Source organism: Fomitiporia mediterranea, assembly GCF_000271605.1.
Source record: "Fomitiporia mediterranea MF3/22 unplaced genomic scaffold FOMMEscaffold_6, whole genome shotgun sequence".
In the NCBI taxonomy this organism is placed as follows: Eukaryota; Fungi; Basidiomycota; class Agaricomycetes; order Hymenochaetales; family Hymenochaetaceae; genus Fomitiporia; species Fomitiporia mediterranea.
The window spans coordinates 1885723-1906467 of NW_006760391.1; the positions used below are offsets into that span (position 1 = coordinate 1885723).

At 46.8% G+C, this 20745-nt stretch overlaps 10 protein-coding genes across 10 annotated transcripts; 4 read left to right on the forward strand and 6 right to left on the reverse strand.

The window, feature by feature from the left end:
• Positions 1–261: 261 nt before the first annotated feature.
• FOMMEDRAFT_86151 (uncharacterized protein) lies at positions 262–532 on the reverse strand (the record flags this gene model as incomplete). Its single annotated transcript, XM_007266550.1, has 2 exons — positions 262–455; positions 505–532. The coding sequence occupies 2 exons, from the start codon at positions 530–532 to the stop codon at positions 262–264; spliced, it is 222 nt and encodes a 73-aa protein (XP_007266612.1).
• Positions 533–662: 130 nt separating this feature from the next.
• On the reverse strand, positions 663–1935 carry FOMMEDRAFT_84803 (uncharacterized protein; the record flags this gene model as incomplete). The annotated part of the gene is made up of 4 exons (XM_007266551.1): positions 663–919; positions 973–1189; positions 1239–1529; positions 1630–1935. Coding segments are annotated over 4 exons (1071 nt in total), but the record flags the coding sequence as incomplete, so codon positions are not given.
• Positions 1936–2585: 650 nt separating this feature from the next.
• FOMMEDRAFT_156266 (uncharacterized protein) lies at positions 2586–3052 on the reverse strand (the record flags this gene model as incomplete). Its single annotated transcript, XM_007266552.1, has 2 exons — positions 2586–2756; positions 2819–3052. The coding sequence occupies 2 exons, from the start codon at positions 3050–3052 to the stop codon at positions 2586–2588; spliced, it is 405 nt and encodes a 134-aa protein (XP_007266614.1).
• Positions 3053–3406: 354 nt separating this feature from the next.
• Positions 3407–3715, reverse strand: FOMMEDRAFT_64617 (uncharacterized protein; the record flags this gene model as incomplete). The annotated part of the gene is made up of 1 exon (XM_007266553.1): positions 3407–3715. A coding segment is annotated over one exon (309 nt), but the record flags the coding sequence as incomplete, so codon positions are not given.
• A 1076-nt stretch (positions 3716–4791) lies between these two features.
• FOMMEDRAFT_168019 (uncharacterized protein) lies at positions 4792–8820 on the forward strand (the record flags this gene model as incomplete). Its single annotated transcript, XM_007266554.1, has 7 exons — positions 4792–4914; positions 5061–5176; positions 5270–5545; positions 5606–5813; positions 5893–5965; positions 6051–6212; positions 6278–8820. The coding sequence occupies 7 exons, from the start codon at positions 4792–4794 to the stop codon at positions 8818–8820; spliced, it is 3501 nt and encodes a 1166-aa protein (XP_007266616.1).
• A 239-nt stretch (positions 8821–9059) lies between these two features.
• FOMMEDRAFT_140714 (uncharacterized protein) lies at positions 9060–9854 on the forward strand. Its single transcript, XM_007266555.1, has 2 exons — positions 9060–9696; positions 9754–9854. Exon 1 carries the CDS (start codon positions 9141–9143, stop codon positions 9453–9455), a length of 315 nt encoding a protein of 104 aa, XP_007266617.1. The 5' UTR covers positions 9060–9140; the 3' UTR covers positions 9456–9696; positions 9754–9854.
• Positions 9855–10783: 929 nt separating this feature from the next.
• On the forward strand, positions 10784–11440 carry FOMMEDRAFT_140715 (uncharacterized protein). Its single transcript, XM_007266556.1, has one exon. The coding sequence runs from the start codon at positions 10809–10811 to the stop codon at positions 11229–11231; it is 423 nt and encodes a 140-aa protein (XP_007266618.1). The 5' UTR covers positions 10784–10808; the 3' UTR covers positions 11232–11440.
• A 213-nt stretch (positions 11441–11653) lies between these two features.
• Positions 11654–14410, forward strand: FOMMEDRAFT_28541 (uncharacterized protein; the record flags this gene model as incomplete). The annotated part of the gene is made up of 6 exons (XM_007266557.1): positions 11654–12668; positions 12819–12865; positions 12987–13316; positions 13377–13764; positions 13804–14255; positions 14315–14410. The coding sequence occupies 6 exons, from the start codon at positions 11654–11656 to the stop codon at positions 14408–14410; spliced, it is 2328 nt and encodes a 775-aa protein (XP_007266619.1).
• A 204-nt stretch (positions 14411–14614) lies between these two features.
• On the reverse strand, positions 14615–17773 carry FOMMEDRAFT_84790 (glycosyltransferase family 2 protein; the record flags this gene model as incomplete). Its single annotated transcript, XM_007266558.1, has 18 exons — positions 14615–14665; positions 14717–14839; positions 14895–14921; positions 14980–15219; positions 15276–15300; positions 15356–15458; positions 15524–15675; positions 15733–15794; positions 15842–15916; positions 15968–15988; positions 16040–16271; positions 16327–16370; positions 16425–16438; positions 16495–16624; positions 16680–16762; positions 16819–16978; positions 17035–17442; positions 17498–17773. 18 exons carry the CDS (start codon positions 17771–17773, stop codon positions 14615–14617), a joined length of 2226 nt encoding a protein of 741 aa, XP_007266620.1.
• A 1346-nt stretch (positions 17774–19119) lies between these two features.
• On the reverse strand, positions 19120–20583 carry FOMMEDRAFT_107929 (tetrapyrrole biosynthesis, porphobilinogen synthase). The gene is made up of 6 exons (XM_007266559.1): positions 20513–20583; positions 20206–20452; positions 19783–20147; positions 19631–19718; positions 19359–19575; positions 19120–19300 (listed from the first exon to the last, which is right to left on the reverse strand). The coding sequence occupies exons 1-6, from the start codon at positions 20521–20523 to the stop codon at positions 19242–19244; spliced, it is 987 nt and encodes a 328-aa protein (XP_007266621.1). The 5' UTR covers positions 20524–20583; the 3' UTR covers positions 19120–19241.
• Positions 20584–20745: the final 162 nt, after the last annotated feature.

A 20745-nucleotide genomic window follows, 5' to 3' on the forward strand; every position in this document is an offset into this window, starting at 1 on the left:
GTAAACCGCACTAACAACCGCGGTTCAGTCAAACCGCGGTAAATTTTCCCACGGTAACTGCGGTAACCGCAGTTACCGCAGCAAACCATCGTAAAAAAGTACATCTCACGAAAAAATACAATAACTACTTAATATCACACATTTTTACAAGAAATCAAGTATATACTATTAATTAGACACATTACATGGTATCACAAGGTAAGAATGTACAGAAAAAACAAATAAATAAGGGGTATAGAGTTAAATTAGTCGAAAATGTACTTAAGAAGTATTGAGCCGTGAAATTTTGGCTTCAATAATATTAAAAGCATTAGTGAGATCTGGGAAAAGGGGGGTATTGTCCCATGATCCAACAGCCATTTGGGCTACAAAGGTATTAGAAGACATATTATGCTGTGTAAAATTAACTTGATGACGACCATGTGAAAAAGCTCGTTCTGCATCAACAGAAGTAGCTAGATAAGAATATTAGTAAATTATATTCATATAATTATAAGAGCATACCTGGAGCAGAACAAAAGTCAAGACCCATCTGAGCAAGACTGGGTCTTGATTGTTTTTGAGCATACCAATATTGAATAAGTCCACCATTTGCTTGAATACTTGCTGATGGAACAAGCGGCTCAGCAAGATAAAAGCTAATACTGTCTATTGGTTCCATATTAGATGAAGACTCCTCTGCCTGAACAATATAGCGAGATCGATTCTAAAAAGAAAACATTAGAATAAGTGTTGGAAAATGTTTGAAAAAATACCTTTGAGTGAGCATTTTGTAATGCAACTGACTGAGCAAGTGAACGCTGGTACTTTTTATAAGACTCTTCCCAGTGTGATACCACAAGTTTCTGGATCTCAGTAACTTCTTGAAGTGTGAAATTCTCTTTAAGAAACCAAGACATCTTCTTGTCAGGAGACATAACTAACATGAAAAGAGTAAATACATTAAAATTACATATCCAAGCTAAGACTTACCTATAGCCATGTAATACACCTCACTTTCATCACTGAGAGCATAGTACTTTTGACATACAATACTCCCAGCATGTGCTGCAATCCAGAAAACATGTGGTTGAGACTGATCCTCACTTGCTTGCCTAAGTGCTCGTTGAACAACCAGAAGCATTGGAAGGACCTCTGCAACAAGAGGAACCTTTGCTTGTGAAAACAGACAAGTAGGTTCCTCAATAATCTGGAAATCTATAAGAAGGCATTCATACAAATCGTAATAAATGACTTACTGAAAGTACCTCTCTGAGCTCTCTTGCAAGAGCTAACTGTGTATCACTGAGTATGAAGCTCTGAAGCTTATACTCTCTGATTCCAGTCAGCTGCTGAACAATCGGATATAACAGAAAGTAAGAGTCCAAGCATGCAAGGTCTGAGTTCCACCGAGTTGCAACCCTACGAGCTAAGACACGTTTGTCACCAGTAATTGGTGAATCTTGATCCTTTACTGCTGCTTCAACAAGAGATTCGAATCGAGCTTTCAGAAAGGCATTGTCATTCACTCGTTTAGCAAGACCTGCAACCTACAAGAAAAAATCACCAGTAAAGGCAACAAGAACAATGATAGTCCAGCAAAATACAGTGAGTATAAGTCAAGCATTACAATAATAGTAATTAACCCACCTTATACAAGACCATTTCTGCCTCCTGGAGTTCACCATCCTGTAGAATGACTCCCTTACTTCTCATCTCCTCGATTGCTTGGTTACGTACAGTGACAGCAATGTGCATGTCATGGATTTGTTGACCCTCATCCAAACCTTGCTCATTTTCCTCACAAAGTGTCTCGAATAGTTCTGCATCTTCTGGTGATAATTCGTTGCCAGTGTTGACCACTACTTCAGAATGAGCTTGTCCAGCTCGTCGCTGAGTCCCTGAACCGATCTTGATAGCTTTCCTCCGTTTCACTGGCCGGAAGAAGAGGGTTAAGACAGCCTGTGTAGAATGAGACGTAGTAAGCAGTAAATAGACAGCGTAGCGTAACGTCTTACCTTTGCAATTAAGTTGAGAACATGTGCAAAACAATGACCCTGCGATTTTGTACCACGAAACACAGGTATGTGTTTAACCAACTCTGTAGCTGTTGTATCACAGTTGCCAGCATTGTCCATAGTAAGTACATGTATCTAGATGATGATTAGTACTTTTACAAATGTTTTGTGTAGAATGTACCTTTTCTTGCAAATTGTATCGTTTCACACAGTTGGCCAGTTGCTCTGCCAAGTAGGAACCGTTATGCCGCTCTGTCAACCTATAATCCATGTATTCAGACTGAATTCAACAGCACAAAATGAAAGGGAGAGGAATAAAAGGGTAAATGGCAAGTGAAGAACGTGCAAACAAATCCAGCCCAAGACCTTGAAACCCAGAGTGCGATCTCATCGTCTAAAACACGCCTGATACAATATGGGCCACTACACAGCGTCGCAGTGTAGATTTAACGCCCTCCGAGAACGGCTCGAACTTTGCATCGCTCAGCTACGGACGGCAGAAAGCTCGCACACGCAATGGCCGGACCAGTGTCATCGATATTTCTCTCTTTCAACGAACCCTATCTCCTCCCTCTCCTTCATCCACGCCTACCACCTTTTATTCGATATTGTATAACGATCCGCCCCGAAGACGACGGCGATTAAATTGGACTCGCCAGACAGAAAGCAGAAAATGACGAGGACACAGGAGATTCCGTATGAGCGTCCATGTCGTCGCAAGCTAATTCGGTTTGGTGCAGAGGAGGGGCCATGGTGCGTCTATGTTTCTTTGTCTCTGAATCGTTCTCCTTTCAATCCTTTTGCGTGTAAACCGGATGGACCATGTCGTGAAAGTGCATTTCAGTGCTGGTATTGTCCATGAACAATTTCACGCAAATGAGACGTTTAGTGAAAGTGCAATAGATTATGCCATAGCCACCATAGCCAAGTACAGAGGCAAGTTCAAGAGCGCTGGCGTCCGATCCGTCGTCAATGAGTGTGCCTAGAACAGGAGGAACGGAAATCCGAGAACCACCAACGAATGTAGTATGAGTGTTGATATTGGGGAAAGGCATTGTTTGCAGAAATTCGTTAGGTATTGAAGCTCCTGGGTAGATGTGTTGCGACTTGTGCATGGAGAGAATAGCCAGGATTACAATAATAATAAAATGATGGGTTGAAGAAAGAAGAATAGTGGAGTATTTAAGGAATAGAGTTGAGTTTACTTACTCAATGAATTCAAGGATTGCCCGGTGAATAACTCCACCATGCACCCAAATAATCACAACACCAAGATAGGATGATCCAATTGGGGCAGTCCATCCATCAATAGCCAAATGGACACTCCCAATATGTGTCTGTAATCAAGCCAAATCAATTAAATGAAACAAAAAGAAAGAAAAGAAAAGAAAAAAAGAGAAAAAAGAGGCACTTACTTTAAAGTAATTCCGAACATTGATTGACAATCCTTGATACAGAGTCTTGATGTCATCAGACACTGTATCAGGAGAAGGCAGTACAATACCTGGACGCAGCATATCAACCTTAAGAGCATAGAATTTATCTCTTACAAAGTTGAATGGCCTATTGTACTTTGCACACTGGAGAGCAATGAGTGCTCTATGTGCTGCCTTTGAATATGGTAAGGAATTCTTGGAAGAGCCAGAAGCAATCTGTACACCTCTCAGCATATCACACTTCTGAGCTGAATGTAATAGCTGAGTGGTCCCATCTCTTGTTCTTGTTCGATCTCGTACAATCGTAGTGTGTTCAGGATCTCCATACCGACATGTAAAAGCAAATGCAAGCTTCTTCAAACTGCCCTCTTCAAAGCACATCAAAGTAATTTGATAGTGACTATATGCTGGGGATTTCCACCTCTCTAAGCATGGAGCTAGAAATAAAAACCTTCTGAGTGAAAATCACAAAACACAAATTTAAATAGCTCACCGAGTATTTCATCATCACTTAAGTGCCACACTTGAGAATCAGTCTGATCATACACAGAAGCCATAGTGCGTTTCCGGGACTTTGGTGCTGATAATTGTATTGGAGAAGCTTCTGCCAGGTTTGATGAAAGTGTGGCATCTACATTAGAAGGCGAAGTAAGGAGTGTGGGAGATATAGAAGCATGTCCAACTGGTACTCTGGACATGTTGTACCGTTGTTTAAAAAGAGTGTAGGCAGAGAGGGGAGGGTTATCTTGAGACATAGTAAAAATTTATTGATATGGGATGTATTTTTTATAATAATTAATGGGAATGAATGACTGGGGTAGGCTGTATTTTTCTACTACTGCTAACCGACTCTACTACTGCAAAAACCGCGGTTACCGTGAGAACATTTTACCGCGGTGTGGTAACCGTGAGAATACTGTACCGCGGTGCGGTACCGCGGTTTGGTGTTACCGCACCAGTCCCTAGCACTGCTGTATTAAGCGTGGCTTCCAAACAATGGTCACATGACCGAGGACCGTGATCGCGTACTTTTTAGGTTTGTTCCCAATTCAATGCCATGACTCGCTTTCCAGCTCCGACGGCTCCGGCTTTTTATTGCTTATTATTCGATGCAGACGCGGTCAGTCGTCGTTTAGCAGCAATAAGGCCAATGCAAACGATGGTCAATACAGTTGTTGTGCTGCAGGTTTAGCGTGTGAACCAATTGTATGCGCGTCGCGCGTCGGGCCTGAGTGACATGTGAATAAGATGTTCTGCGCGACCGTGACGAAGCGTAGACTCAACTGCGCGCCGCATAGTGACACAATTAACACATACGGAACCGGGTATTAGGGACCTTATGCAAGCATTGTGAAAAGATGGCGGAGTCCATCGCACGCCCCTGGATCGCGAAACATTTGCTTCAGATCGCCGAGACACGCGGAGCAAACATCCACGACGCGCCGCCGGAGACGAAGAAACGGAAGATTCAAATCACAAAAGTGCGTGGATGATTCCTTCGGGTTTGGCCTTAACAATGGTTGCATCCTGGTGACAGAGCAGCCGACTCTGACGCGTCCGCGACGCGTTTCGCGGTTCTTCTTGTAACGCGTATTTCTGGACTGTACTGATCTACAGCGTTTGTTAGTTCCTCACGTTTCCTCCCAATCACCAACCGAATGACATCATTTGGGCTTTCATCTCTGACAAGCAGTATGAGATACCAGTCAAGTTTACAGCAGCTGCAGTTACTGCATATAACAGGTGCGTTGCATTCCTTCATTCGGTGTACAGATACTAACGACTCCTTGTTTTACCGTCCTAATCCGGCCCTGGTCATGGTTAACTGTCGTATAGAATAAATGACGTTTTTGGTGCAGCCGATGATGAACGCCGGTTGACGACGCAGCGCTACGCTGTTGCTGTCGTCGGCGATATCAAGGCCTTCTTCGCACGCGTACCAATTGGTAACGGAAAGGGAATGACTGTGGACGAGTGCATTGCGTTTGAGATCGGGGAAGTGCGTGTTCTGGGCTCGGGCCATGAGGGTATCTTTGGGAACCCGGCAAACATTGAGACGCATGAAGATATACAAGAATGGGTTTCGGGTCTTAGGCAAGGAGGCGGGGCAGGGTAAGCTCGTCGTTGTCTCGATACACTATTACATGACTCCTCAATTGATAAATGCCTCAGAAATGTTCTAAAGCGAGAACGAACACAAGATGTACCAACGAAGCCGGCGGTGCAGCAACAGAATATCTCACTTCAAGAGCACAGCGCGGTCCCAATGAAGGAAACAACCGTACTAAAATCCAGTGCTGTTGCAAACTTACCCCCACGGAAAGAAGGGCAGTCCAAAACACCATCTGATAAATTCAAAGCTTATCTACGGAAGTGGAAGGTTCGCCCATTTCTACGTGCTCGAAACATGATCCTACTAACGTTCTTCTGTAAATTTCTGTGATTCTACGACATGACAGGAGGTAGAACGTATAAATTCCATTCCTCGACCTATTTCCGAAGAACTGCAAGCGCAATTTGACCAGATTCTCCGTAAGTCTTGAGTTTTTATTATGATTGATGCGTCTTCATGACCCCATCTTCTATGCGTGATTAAATTTATATGACATCTGTCCAGGATTTGGTCAAAAGATCCGCGGTGGGGAGAAACGTGAACCACCTATCTTGGCGTATGAAAAACAAACGTCTGAAAATGCCTACGATGGTGATGGCGACCGTCAGCAGGACGGCACAGTCATTGAACAAGCGGCTGACTCGAGAGGAGAAGTGGTCACAAAGCGTATGTGCTTATTATAAAATGCCTGATGTTGAATATACACTGAATGCTCATTCGGTACCCTTCAGCCGAAACTACTGCACCATGCGAAGCAAAAATCTCTGAACATGAGGAAGTCGTTAATGATAGTCAGGAGTCGGGACCCCATCAGAGCACACCGTCCGAGTGGGAAGATTCCGAGGATGAGAGGCCGGAGCCGAAGGGCGAACGAGGTGAAGAAGTCGCTGATTCCATCGCCGCGCGACAGCAGAGTCAACGTCGGGAGCATTCAGGGTCTGAATATTCTCCCTCCGAACGTGACGAAACCTCAGTAGAGGAAGATTCTGAAGATATGGAGGATGTGATTGATGAGAGTGCCGATGAACAAAGTAGGGACAGTGACGAAGGTGAAGAGCACAGCGACCGCAGTGATGAGGAGAACTCCGCAGAGTGGTTTCCGGGACCGACTCCTGCGCAGCGCCGCAAGCAGACCTTTGGGACTGCTGACTCCTCACCTTCACGTCCCCACATTCCTTCACAACCCGAACCGTCTCAAAATGGAGCCTCCGAGTTACCATCCAGCCTTCCTATCGCAGCCTTTCCATATCATACCTCGTCTAAACGTCCTTCAGATCGCAGTGGCATAATTCTGCCGCTGGCAACTTCACAATTAACGCAGTCCCAGCCTGAAGGTCCGCAGTCCTCTCATCTACCGCCTGATAAAAGTATCCCTTCACAGGAGAAGTCCGAGGGTGCTCCCAGAATTCTTGTACCAGACTCAGATACGTCAGGAGCTCAGAATTCACAGTCGCAGTCGCAGTCCCAATCACAGCGTCAAATAAACACTCGATCGCAATTTCTACCCCAGAGCAATGATAGCCATCCCTCACAACACCTACACGCCCCCAGTTCAGATCGTGTTCCTGAGAATACGACCAGCTCAGCCATTAACGCTACCGATCAAGCAGAACGTCGACTGTTAGCTCAAAGCCGCTCGCTCACCCAACCTCCGAAGGGAACACTGACGTCTCATAACAAAAGTCAAACGGCCTCAAGAATGACTTCGTCTCAGCCGCAGAACAATGAGGCGACAGAATCCCGGACTCAGTCCGAAACGCAGCCATCACATGAGGAAGTTATCAGTATGCCCAAGCAAGCCACTGCGATGCCTGTGGAGATAACGGATAACGCCATCCCTCAGCCGCAGAGCGGAGAACAACCTTCGTCAGTAACTCAGGACGATTCTCAAACAATCCAATCACATACAAGGTCGTCTAACGAGATCCAGGAATCCGTCCCAGTAACACAAGATCCTGCGGAACCAGAAACGCTAGCATCTTTGGATGCGGACGACGCACGGACCCTTGCTCTAGTGTTTGGAAGTTCCACCGATGATTCCAAGCTTTTGCCTACAGATAAGGATCTCGACGATCCATTTACAGAGCCGCAGAAGAATGGAGAGTCCAGCAGGCAAACGTCAGAACGCGACGTCGTTCAGCCTGATGCGAGTAACGAACATAACGCGAAGCGCACTGCCCGAGAATCTTTCCGTTTGTCTCGTATTCAAGGGTCGCCTAGCGCTCATCTTGGCAAGCATCCACGTTCCTCATCTCCGGACCTTCATTCTGCGAGCCTCTCTTCTTCTGCAACGAAAGAACGGGAAGCGAGCCATGGACGGAAGAAAGCACGCATATCTTCATCTGCCAATTCTGCTGCTAGAAAGGTTGCAAAACCACCAGTTTCGCATGATAGCGAGGCATGGAAGGCACCCACTTTCCAGCAAAAGCGCGAAAGAGAAAGACGTCTGGTTGTACAGAGCAGACACGGTGAAGACCAGGATGCACCTATGGCATCGGTGGATACCAATAGGAACAAAGAGAAAGGCAAGCAACGTGCTGTTGAGCCGGAGCCGACTTTACAGTCGACTGGAACGTCTGTAGCTACAGGCACCTCAGCAGCAGGACCCCAGAATCACGAAAGTAGAAGTTTAGGCTCGTCCCAGACAATCTCAACTGGAAACGCAACGCGAACCGAACAGCTCTCAAAAGCCAAGCATGAGCAAGACGGGTCACATATCTCAGCTGTTCCTAGTACGAGCAGCGTCAAGCCTAGGGGCTCTGGAACCCGTCCGGATAAAAGATCGCGCCTTGGTGGGTTTACAGTTGACTTAGCGGTGAGAAACAGGCATCCAAGTGTTCAGAGCAGAAACGGCGAAGACCAGGGTGCGCCTGCAATATCGATGGATACCAGTAGAAGCAAAGCCAAAGGCAAGCAACGCGCTGTTGAGCCGGAGCCAAGTTTACCGTCTACTGGGGAGTCCGTAACCGCAAAGACCTTCACAACAGCATCTCAGGATCTCGGAGACAGACGTTTGGACTCGTCACAAACTATCTCAAGCAGTTACACGACGCGAACTGAACGGGGCGGTTCGCATGTCTCGTCCGCTCTTCCCAGCACGAGCAATGTCAAGCCTAGAGGCTCCGGAACCAAGTCGGATAAAAGACCCCGCCTGGGGGGTTTCACAGTTGATTTGACGCCGCGCAACGAACCAGGAGGACCAAGGTGGTTGACTTGGGCTGACGCGGTTCAAATTTTGCGAAGAATAGCGGAGCAACGGGAGGAACAGGGGTGATAATTGAGCACTGACAATAATTGTATCTTATAACCTAATTATCTACTTCATTGGTTCTTGCCTTCTGTATTTGTTGTGTTGTGAAAATTAATTATATGGTGAAATATGCGCGGGAAGCATTTGCCATTGCGGTGTGTGTCGGGTACTGTACTGCATTGCTCCGATTCCGCTTACTTTATCTCTCCCTGACCACTTCTAACTCTGCACCTTACTTCGCATTACACTTTTTTCAGCATGGAGCCAACAGTATTTATGATAATCCTACACCTGAAACAACCGAGGCGATTCAGAAGACAGAAAGTACAATCAACCCAGTCCCGATGTCCTTCCCAGCCATCCTCCGGAATCCCAAGCTCTCAGACCGCCTCACACACCTCCGAGAAAGCTCAACATCGCATATATTAGGAGATAAACCAACCGTTGCTTCTCACAAGAGATCTCATGAAGATAAGGAGGGCAAACGATGGGTACGGAGGAGGGAGAACGCGCGGTTTGCAAATAACCCGCATGTCGTGCAAGCTGCGAGTAGGGATGCGCAGATTGACCCGCCCACAGCGCGTCGGACGTTCGTGAGTGCCAGCCCAGACTCATGCATCCCGGTGAATCAATTGCATGCGCGTCGCACGGGGTCCTGAGTGACAATGACATGTGAATGGGACATTCTGCACGGCAAACGTGACAAAGCGTAGAACTCAACTGCACACATAAGAAACTGGGTACTGTATTAGAGACCCTATACAAGCATTGTGAAAAGATGGCGGAATCCATCACATGCTCCTGGACCGCAAAACACTTGCTTCAGATCGCCGAGACACAGGTCAAATAGACATGACTCGCCGCTCGACACGAATGAAACGGAAGGTCCAAATTACAAAAGTTCGTGGATGATTTCTTTGATTTTTGGTCTTAGCAATGGTCTTATCCTGGTGACAGAGCAACTGGCTCTGACGCGTCCGCGACGCATTTCGTGCTTTCCCTTCAATTCGTATTCAGGACTGTTCTAACCTGCAACTATCTGGCAGTTCCTCACATATCCCCCAAATCACCAACCTAATGACATCATTTGGGCCCTTATATCTGACAAGCAATATGAGATACCAGTCAAGTTTACAGCTGCAATTACAGCGTATAACAAGTGTGTTGCATTCCTTTATTCTGTGCACACTGCACAGGTATTAACTAACGATTCCTTGAGCTTATCGTTTTCTCGAGATGCTATTAGTATTGGGTGACTTAGAAATGTCCTAAGGCGAGAATGAATATAAAATGCACTAACGAGCCCTGCGGTACAGCAACAAACAATTGCTCTCCAAGAGAAGAATACAACATGACAAAGAAAACTCCCGTACTAAAATCCAGTACTGTTGCAAACTCAGCCCCACGAAAAAGAAGAGTAGTCCAAAACACCATCCGATAAATTCAAAGCTTATCTACGGAAATGGAAGGTTCGCCCATTTCTATGTAATCCAAACTTGACTCTCATTGATGTTTTGCAAATTTCACGTAACCTTATGAAACGACAGGAGGTTGAACGCATTAATTCTATCCTCGACCGATTTCCGAAGAGTTGCAAGCGCAATTTGACCAGATCCTCCGTAAGTCTTGAATTCATGTAACTGCGAATAATCAATTATACTCTACTATCGTACAGGATTCAAGTTTGGTCAAAGTTGAGATACGTAAACCGCCTATCTTGGCGTATCAAAAGCAAACGTCTGAAAGTGACTCTGATAACGACCGTCAGCAGGACGGCGAAGTCATCAGATAAGCGTCTAACTCGAGAGGAAAAAAGATCACAAAGCGTATGTGTTTTGATTCGTTAAAAAATGCTCTGATATTGAATATATATTAAATGCTCATTCGGTACCCTTCAGTCGAAACTACTGCACCAAACGAAGCAATAATCCCTGAACATGAGGAAGTCGTTAGTGATAGTCAGAAGTCGGGACCCTGTCAGAGTACACCGTCCTAGTGGGAGGATTCCGAGGATGCGAGGCCGGAGCCAAAGAGCGAACGAGATGAAGAAGTTGCCGATTTCATTACTGCGCGACAGCAGAGTCGACGCCGGAGACACTCAAGGTCCGAACAACCTCCCCCTGAACGTGACGAGAACGCAGCAGAGGAAGACTCCGAAGACAATGGGCGTTGTGATTGATCGAAGCACCGATGAAGAAAGTTGGGACAGTGACGAAGGTAAAGGCCCAGCGACTGCAGTGACGAGGAAAGCGCAGTCGACGCCCGCGCAGCGATGCAAGCAAGCATTTGGAACTAACTCCTCATCGTTGCATTTGCACACCCCTTCACAACCTGTACCATCGCGAAATGGAGCCTTCGAGTTGCCATCTAGCCTTCCTACCGCAGTCTTTCATATCATATCTCGACTAAGCGGTCTACGGAGCGCAGTGGTATAATTTTGCCGCAGACAACCTCACAGCTAACGCAGTCCTAGCCAGAAGGTCCGCAGTCCTCTCATTTACCGCCTAATAATAGCTTCCCTTCACAGGTGAAATTCGATGGTGCTCCTAGAATTCTTGTACCAGACTCTGACACGTCAGAAGCCCAGAATTCACAGTCACGGTCCATGTCGCAATCGCAATCGCAGCCGCAGCCGCAAATAAATATCCACTCACAACCTCCAACCCAGAGTAACGATAGCCATCCCTCACAAAAACTTGCTATACCCTTCGAGTTCATACCGTGCGCCTTAGAACTCGACCAACTTAGCCATTAACGCTACCGACCAAGCAGAACGTCGACTTTTAGCTCAAAGCCGCTCACCCAACCTCCGAAGGGTTTGCAGTCATCAAGTAATAAAAGACACACGGGACCAAGAATGTCTTCGTCTCAGCCGCAGAGCGGGACGACTGAGTCACGGACTCAACCCGAAACGCAGCCATCACATGTGGAAGCTATTGGCATGCCCGAGCAAACTGCCGCGATGCCTGTGGGAACAACGGATAACGCCATCCCTCAACTACCCCCTCCTCCGGCGCGCGTAGAAGACCGTAGTCAACCGCAGAGCGGAGAGCAGCCTTCGTCAGTAACTCAGGACAATTCTCAAGCCATCCAATCACATACAAGGTCGTCTAACGAGATGCAGGGATCTGTCCCAGCAACGCAAGATCCTGCAGAACCAGAAAGATCAGCATCTTCGGGTGTAGGCGACGCACGAACACATGCTCTGGCGTTTGGAAGTTCCACCAGTGATACCAAGCCCTTGGGTCCAGCTAACGACTTCGGTTATCCATCTACGGAGCTGCAAAGAAATGGAGAGTCCAGCGGGAAACCGTCGGAACGCCACGCCGTCCAACCTGATGCGAGTGATGAACATAACACGATACGCACCGCTCAAGAATCCTTCCAGCTGTCTCGTATTCAGGGGTCGCCCAGTGTAGACCTTGGCAAGCATCCACGTTCTTCATCTCCGGTCCTTCATTCTGTGAACCTGCCTAGTGTGGTTGTAAATCCACTAGTCGCATATGATAACGAGGCATGGAGGCCATCTGCTTTCCAGCCGCAGGCTGTTCAAAGCGGAAACGGTGAAGACCAGGATGCGCCTATATCATCGATGGATACCAGCTGGAGCAAAGAGAAGGAAATGCAACGCGCTGTTGAAGTAGAGCCAAGGTTACTATTTACTGGGGAGTCTGCAATTGCTGATGGACTGGCAGCGGCATCTCAGGCTCACGGAGACAGGCGTTCAGACTCGTCCCAGGTTATCTCAAACGGGAACACGACGCGAAGTGAACAGCGCTCTCAATTAAAAGATGAGCAAGGCGGATCGTATGCTTCATCCACTGTTCCTGACACGAGCAACATCAATCCTGGAGGGTCAGCAACACAGCGGGGTAAAAGGCGGCGCGTCAAATATGTAACGCGCCGAGGTGTAAATTTTGCAAGTTATAGCAGAGCAATGGGAGGAACAAGATAATAAATTGAGCAGCAGTGATACATTCTTACTATTTAATATTATTATTCGTCTGCATTTTTGTTTTGAGAATTTGAATACATGGTGAATCTTGCGCGGGAACTACCTGCTACTATAGTTCGTATCGGTTACTGTACTGCATTGCTCCGGTTCCGCTTATCCGCCAGAAACCTGTATCTCTCCCCGACCACTTCTGACTCTGCACCCAAACTCGCATTACACTTTCTTCATCATGGAGGCAACAGAAAATCACATCAATCCTACACGTGAAGTGACCGGAGAGGCTGGGAAGACAGAAAGCACGATTAACCCCGTCCCAATGTCCTTCCCAGCTATCCTTCGAAATGCCAAGCTCTCAGACCGCTTCGCACACCTCCGAGAAAGCTCAACATCGCATATATTAGGAGACAAACCAATATCAACTTCACACAAGAGATCTCGTGAAGATAAGGAGGGCAAGAGATGGGTACGGAGGAGGGAGAATGCTCGGTTTGCCAACAATCCGCATGTGGTGCAGGCTGCGAGTTGGGATGCACAGGTTGACCCGCCCTCAGCACGTAGGACGTTCGTGAGTGCTAGCCTAAGTCAATCATCCTGCTTCAAGCTTCGTAGCTAAACACAAACGTAGCCGGAGCCCCTCCCGAGCTATCTTCCTCGCAGTATCTCTGCACCTGCAGCTGCTCGTCCAGTCTTCGACGCAGCTTCCGCAAACATGGGTCGCTACTCGATGAGCTTGAAGGGTATGCGCCGTACATTACGTGGACATGGTCCCAGAGCACAATTACTCGTACATGAGATCGAGAAGGAGATCCTAGATTGGCTCGTCGGAGGAACGATAGTTCTTCCAGACGAAACGGAGGATATCCTACTTATCCACGGACGTCCCATCGGAAACACACTAACTGTCACCGAGTTATCGCGTACACCCCTCCAACTCGTGTGGAGTATCGAGCAAGATGCCTTCGCAAGGTATATTGTTCACTGCTGTGCTCGATACCACAAAGTCGTAAGCTTCAGTAAGTATCGCTATTATCTTCCTTCATTCTTATCACAAGGTTGGGTATATGCTTATGTACACCGAGGCAAAGACATCGACGGCAGGCGCCTCACCTACTTGCTCCGCCCAAACGTCACCCGCCCAGACTACGCCGCCCGAAACGCACTCGACACACCACCCGCCACCGAATCCGATTACTCCCTCGGTGTCCTATCAGAATCCGACATCCTCTCCGTAGAAGATAACGAGCTGCTTTCCGACGCAATTTCCGAAACAGATATTAACATATCTACACGTAACGTACGCCACAGGCGCCTTTCGTCCGTTTCCGAAAGGGACACTGAGGATGAGGGAGAGATGGATGATACACCCCGTCCAGCACGAATACGCCAACCATCGGTTATGCAGGAAGTAACAGAAGACGCTGATGACGACAAGTCGATTGTAAACGATGATCTCACACAGAGCATCGAATCGCTCGATCTCAGCCCTACAACAAGAGAACCACCAGTTAGATATTCGTCTTCCTTGGTGGAACGGACGCCACTTCGTGACCGCCGAGGCATAAGTCGCACTTCATCTTCGCCATCTCATTCCCGTTCGCCATGCCCACCGTCAAGAAGAAAGCTGCGGAATGGAAGAAATCGAATGGCGAGAAGGACTAGCTACGGTCCTAAACAGTCTTTCTATGATTATCTGTACTCTTGAGCTGCCCACTGCTTGCCGTTATCGGAAGAAATATGGTGATTGTTAATGCCATAATTCTAATGATAGATAAGCATTGGGATTGCCGTGTTCTAGATACATGCGAGTATACGAAGTCCATTGGGTTACAAGTCCAGCATTGAATACAAATAAGGGATACACGATCATCCAGTGAAAAGGTATGCAAGCATGTATAAAGTTGAACCAGCGAAGCGCTAGAGAACAGTCAGTAAGAGCAAAGTCGTTAGCTGAGAATATTTTCTTACTATGATGCTTGTGATCCCTACGAAAGCAAGGATGAACGTCATATAAACCTTGGTCGGATTATTTCCACTGCTAAACGTCTCGGCCGGATTTCCGACACTCAAGATCGCCAGGAGAAGAATACCCTACGCCTGCGGTTAGTACAGCTATAAACCAGAAATGTAAAGTATGCTTGCTCACGTTGGTAAGAACCCAAACTAGTAAGACCTGTATTCATCAAAGTATCAATTAAGTCTATCCATCATTTATCAATAAAAACACGTACGTTTGTGCGGACATTCGCATAATAATCCCTCGCCTGTTGCTCACGTTCCGATTCTATATTAACATTATTCGGCTTCTCCACTGGCTTCCTAGTACGCAAGTTTCGCAATGTCTCTTCATACATCTGGTTCACATCTGCAGGTTCCGTTAGAATTTCAACATCAACTTGGGACTGGCTGTTCTGAACGACTGCTCCAAGGTCAGTATCGACTTGATTATCCTGCTTGGTGCCCCACGAGATCTAATAAAGAGAGGTCGTGTTAGAAATGAGGAATACAATTGAAATGGGTCGCTTACATCGTCAAGATTTGAGAACGCATAGCTAAAGCGGACAGTCAGCTCATGTCTTCGAAACAAACACATGAACGTATACATACATATTCAAAATGTTGACGAATGTTGGAACCATAAGCACATACGGCACAAAACTCGTAATCATATGCCAGGGATCAAACGCAAGAATGCTAGAGATGCCATAGGCTACAAGTATTCGTGTCAGCTTTTGAGTTTATGAATGGAATTTAGGGTGAAATTCATATACTGACCCCCATATGTGATAATCACACTAAACAACATCGCAGAATACACAGCCCCACCCTGTTTTGCGGCTTGGGCTGCACAAAGACCAGCAGCGACGATAGCGTAGATGTTAATGATTGCGAAGAATATTGACGAGAGCTTGTATTTCCAGGGAGATCTACGGATGAAATCAGAATTAAAATCAAGGCAACATTGAAAACAAAAGGCAACTTACGCCCGCGGTCTGTTACCCATAGAGAACAGGAAACAACCTATTATAAGAGAAATGTATCCGTACTATTCATCGTTAGTAAGTAGTTTTTACCTAACCGGTCGATACTAACCTGTATGATAGAGTTGAAAACCGAAATGCCGTGAAGACCAAATGCCGGATCCTCTAGAGACGAAGTTACCATATTCTGCAGACGACCTCAGCACGATGGGAGGATACACAAAAATTCGTCGCTCACAAAGAATAAATAATAATTGCCCTATAAGCAGCCAGTTTAGCATAAGAACAAATTTCTGCTTCTGTTACTCACGAGAGAGAACCAAGCAAAAATAATATTGATGATGTTATAAACAGTTTCGATCATGAGCCATATCTTCCGGCTAGTGCTGTGACCTGAACGTAGCATTTGTGCGACATGTGCGATAGAGTATGCCGAAGCGAAGAACGAGCCGTTCAACCACCGTCTTCTCTGTGCAATGAATTCAGGAAGCGTTTCAGGAACGTCCGTTTCGCCGATTGCAGACTTGACAAATCGCAGAACCCTGTAAAATATTTAACTACTGAAGTTCATTAGCTCGGTGAAAGAAAGTTTGTCACCAGTTGGAGTTTTCCTTTGCAACCACCTCAAAGCAAAGAATACGCTGCGAAGTACTCAGCGGTCAGAGGGAGATCCTTCACCCACCATGTTTACTTACATCTTCAGCAAGGTCTAATAAGCAACTGGTAAGCAATGTATTTTGAGCTCAGAATAGTAATCGTGCTTACACATATTCGACGTGAATATATCAGTTTCCCTCCCATGCAAGACTTCGCCTTTGAAATAGGATGCCAACGGGCCAACACCTGCTTTGTTGTTAAGAAGTGCTATGTATCTGTATGCCGAGAAGGCACCAGGCTATATGGTCAAGAGTCAGCTTGAACGCAAGAAGCGAAAGAAGGACGAGACGAACCAAAACGGTGATGAAACCGAAAAGCGATTCCGTAGGCTTATCAAGGATATTCGAGATCTTGTACTCGAAATTTTGAGAGGCAACTTGTTGAAGAATGTAAGCTAAACTTGTTTTCTCAAAGTTGACTGGACAAACTTACCAAGGGGGTTCAATAGTGATCTCCAATGCTTTCCCTTATATGCTGCGATTTCACCACACGCACCACCGACATTCGAGTTCAGGTCAAATGTCTTCCATAAATGGTACAGACTCTTATTTCCAGGTCGGGTTCCAACATCGATGAGAACGCAAACGTTGGGCTAAAAGCGATACATTTAGCTCGAGCAGCAATACAATGATTTCTAAAAGATCTTACCCTAAGCAAAGGAGCGAAAGCATTGAAGAACCACCGATGACTATTTATCTTCTTCTGATTCTTCTCCTTCAGACAGAAAAGAATCTGCGTCGGAACGATGCCCTTGTCTGGATATCTAAAATGCAAGTTCTCATCCAGACCAAATGACGTCGTATACTCAAATAGATGTGCTGTAACAGGTCTGTTGTTGACCATGTTCTTCATGAAGTCTCCGTGTTGATAGACGCCCAAAGCGGCGAGACAGTCCAAGACCCGAGGATGGATCTTCTTCCGTCCGTCCGCGACGATGCAGACCACAACCTTCTTCCATGCGTCTTGACCCCATGTCTGCGAGTTCTTACGCGTGCAAAGGTGGCCGATATTTCGCATAACGCCATGTAATGTACGACAGAACAAAATCTCGTCTTCCTGAATTCAGTATTACCTGCCATACTTCAGAGTCTTGGGCACTGCAAGAACTTACATTGTACATTGTAATAACAATAAAGAGCTCTGTCCTCCTGTTATATTCGTTTTGACGCAGGAAGAAGTTACTTTTCTTGAAATCATCCGGATCACAAGTCACAGCCGTATACCGAGTTTTCAGCATCTCTTCCTCCCGTCTTAATGGCAAGACAAGTTTGGTTGGGACATTCAAATCAATAACGAGGTTACCGTTCGTCAGCTGCACTCGTTTCTTTTGGAACAGTCTCCGTATAACCCTCCCAACAGGCGCAGGTCCATAATGTTGAGTTGACATAGGCGGTGACTTGAGGTACTCAGATAAAGGCGATTTCTCCTGAGATGCATGCCCTGTTTTAGGATCCAAGAATTGCACTCGAGGTCCGGTCTCGTATCCATAGTCATATCCACCTTTTTCTGGGTCATCGTCTTCTTCAGTTTCGCTGTAGTCCTCCATACTATCGCCTTCGTCGTCCACAGCCATGTATTCCTCGTTCCCCATAGGCGTCACTGAACGAGACCGAATTTGACCTCGCGGATGCGAGTCGAGCCCACTAGCATACGCCTCTACGTCATGACCGTAATGATCTACCATAAGCTGTCCTTCTGCATTATAGTGAACGGAGTTCATTGGATCAGCATCGTAGTGACCATGTGAACTAGGAGGTTGGCTCGCTGCGTACGATGAAGCATGTTCGATAGCGGCTTGTGTATGGACAGGATTGTACGTAGAGTAAGCAACCGAAGTAGGACGTGAAGCAGGGTAAAACGTAGATGCGGGACGCGACACGGGATAGGCAGATGAGGGGCGTGAATAGGAGCTCCCGTCATACTGAGAACCTTGCACTTGCGACCCTGGTGCAAGGACGGACCGAGGCGGCGCAGGAGGCAACGTTTGCTGTGCGTTTGCTTGACTGTTCAGTGGTAGCGATTCTCTGCTATCCTTGAAGGGATCTATCCGCGTATATCCTTCCACGCTTTCCCATGACAGTTCCTCTCCAGAATTTATAGCGGGAAGGACAGGTGGGCCTGCGTAACGAGCTTTCACTGGGTAAGCCATAGGGTTCCCTGAGCAATCCATGGCGTATTGGGCATCATGCTCATTTCCCGAGAGGGTTTCAGATGATATAGACGGTGGTCGCGGCGGTTGAGTCTGAAACGACAGTGGAGGAGCGGGTGGATGTGCAGGTAGCGATGAATTTGGACGTTGTTGCACCTCATCATTTGCAGAAAAGCGGTGCTGAATGGACGATATAGCATCATTAATATCCTCAAATGTAATCTGGTTTTGAGTCGTATTCGAGGCATTCGACTGTGCGTAACTGAATCCAGCCTGTCCCCGGTTCGAAGTGGAATTATTTTGGACGTTGACAGGAGGATTCGGACCCCTGCCTATTCCCGGGGAGGGCTTTCTTTGCATGATATCGTAAGTTCGTGAGTTGCGTGGTCGTTATAGATCAGAGGCAGAGAAGCATGCAGTTCAGAGTTTGAACTTCGCGTCGACTGCGCGTCGCAAAACGAACCGCGTTCTGGTCACGTGATGGTATCACCTTTAGAATTCAAATTGACCTTCACCGCTGAACGCATCGGAACTTCATAAAAAAGACAAAGTCATCGAAACTGTTTCATACGGAAAACAGAAGTGTTGGTTTTCTATTACGATACATCACAATAAATAACTCTACTCTACCTACACAATACCCCAATATATCAAGATTAGCATTACCAAGAATTATTTATTACACTCGAGTCTCGACTCGTAAACTTCACGCCTCAAGCCAATCCAAGAATTGAGGAGTGAAGTATGTCAAGATCAGTGTCGCGCCTGGATATCAGTCAGCTCCTGTATTCTATCGTAAAACCCAGAATAAAGTAGAACATACCAGCCCGAATCATACTTTCGATACTTTCAAATGCCATCGTTTGAAGGTCATACACTCCGGCTGTTGCACCAGCGCATACCATAGCGAATTCACCGCTCACTTGGTAACATGCAAGAGGGTGATCTGGTGCAAGCTCTGCAGCGTCTGCGATAATGTCGAGGTATGGCAGAGCGGGTTTCACCATGATGATATCAGCACCTTCCTCAGTGTCACGTTTCTATAGGTCGGTCAATTAAGAGTCCATATGCGTTGACAGAGGAGAAGAGACGTACAATCGCGCGTCTGGCGAGGCCCTTAGCAGTTGGCGGGAGTTGGTAGCATTTGCGGTTACCAAACGACGGAGCACTGCCTGCTGCATCCCTTTTCACGGAATCAATATCCGCCCGTACTCCAAGAACGGAACAAGACAACGAAAAGCACCTACCTGAAAGGACCGTACAGCGAACTCGCAAACTTTGCCGAATAACTCATCAGCGTACACTTGTTGCCCAACCCCGCATCAATCAAGCCGCGCTTAATGGCTTTTACGCGCCCGTCCATCATGTCGCTCGGTGCAACGCAGTGCGCACCAGCCTTCGCGTAGTTCACTGCAACCTCGGCAATCCGTTTAACGGATGGCTCGGTATTGATTGTGCCGTCCGGGTGTAAGTGTCCACAGTGCCCATGAGACGTGTACTCGCACAGGCATACATCTGCAGCGATGTACAAGTCTGGGAAAAGTGTGCGCAGTTTTTTAATTGCGAGGATGACTGGTCCCTGTGGGTCATCTGCCAGTGTGCCGAATTCATCCTGCAGGCGCAAATCTAAGCTAAATGTCACTTCGAATGTTGCGGCCGAGTGTACGCACTTTGACGCAATTTATGGGAACACCGAAAATAATGACACTCTTCAGACCCTTTTTGACCAAGGGACCGAGGAATTCCTCAAGCTTGTTGACACCCCACCGACGCTGACCAGGCAGCGACTTAATCTCCACGCTTGCATCCGGGTCATCAGTGATAAAAATGGGGTACATTAACATAGACTTGGTGAGCTGGCGCTTGCCCTGCCATGAACGAGACAATGGATGTTGGTAGCCTCCCTGCAGGATTGAGCTGGATCGATCTTTAGCATCTCCGAGCAAACACAACGCGTGTCGAAATGAAAGAGCTCACGAGATATCCATTTTGTGAAGATGATAAGATGAGGTTGGTAGAAGTCAGAAAAGAAAGATCAGATCGACACCGCTGGTAGTGACAACGTGAAAGTGGAGGACCGTAGAATCGGAAATTTTCAGTCATGCTCTCTTTATCAGCTTGTCTTCAGCGGTGTACACGGCCGCGTGTATGCACAACTATCCTGGTATCTGTGCATGGGACCTTATGCGAGACCCGCTAATCAGGATTGG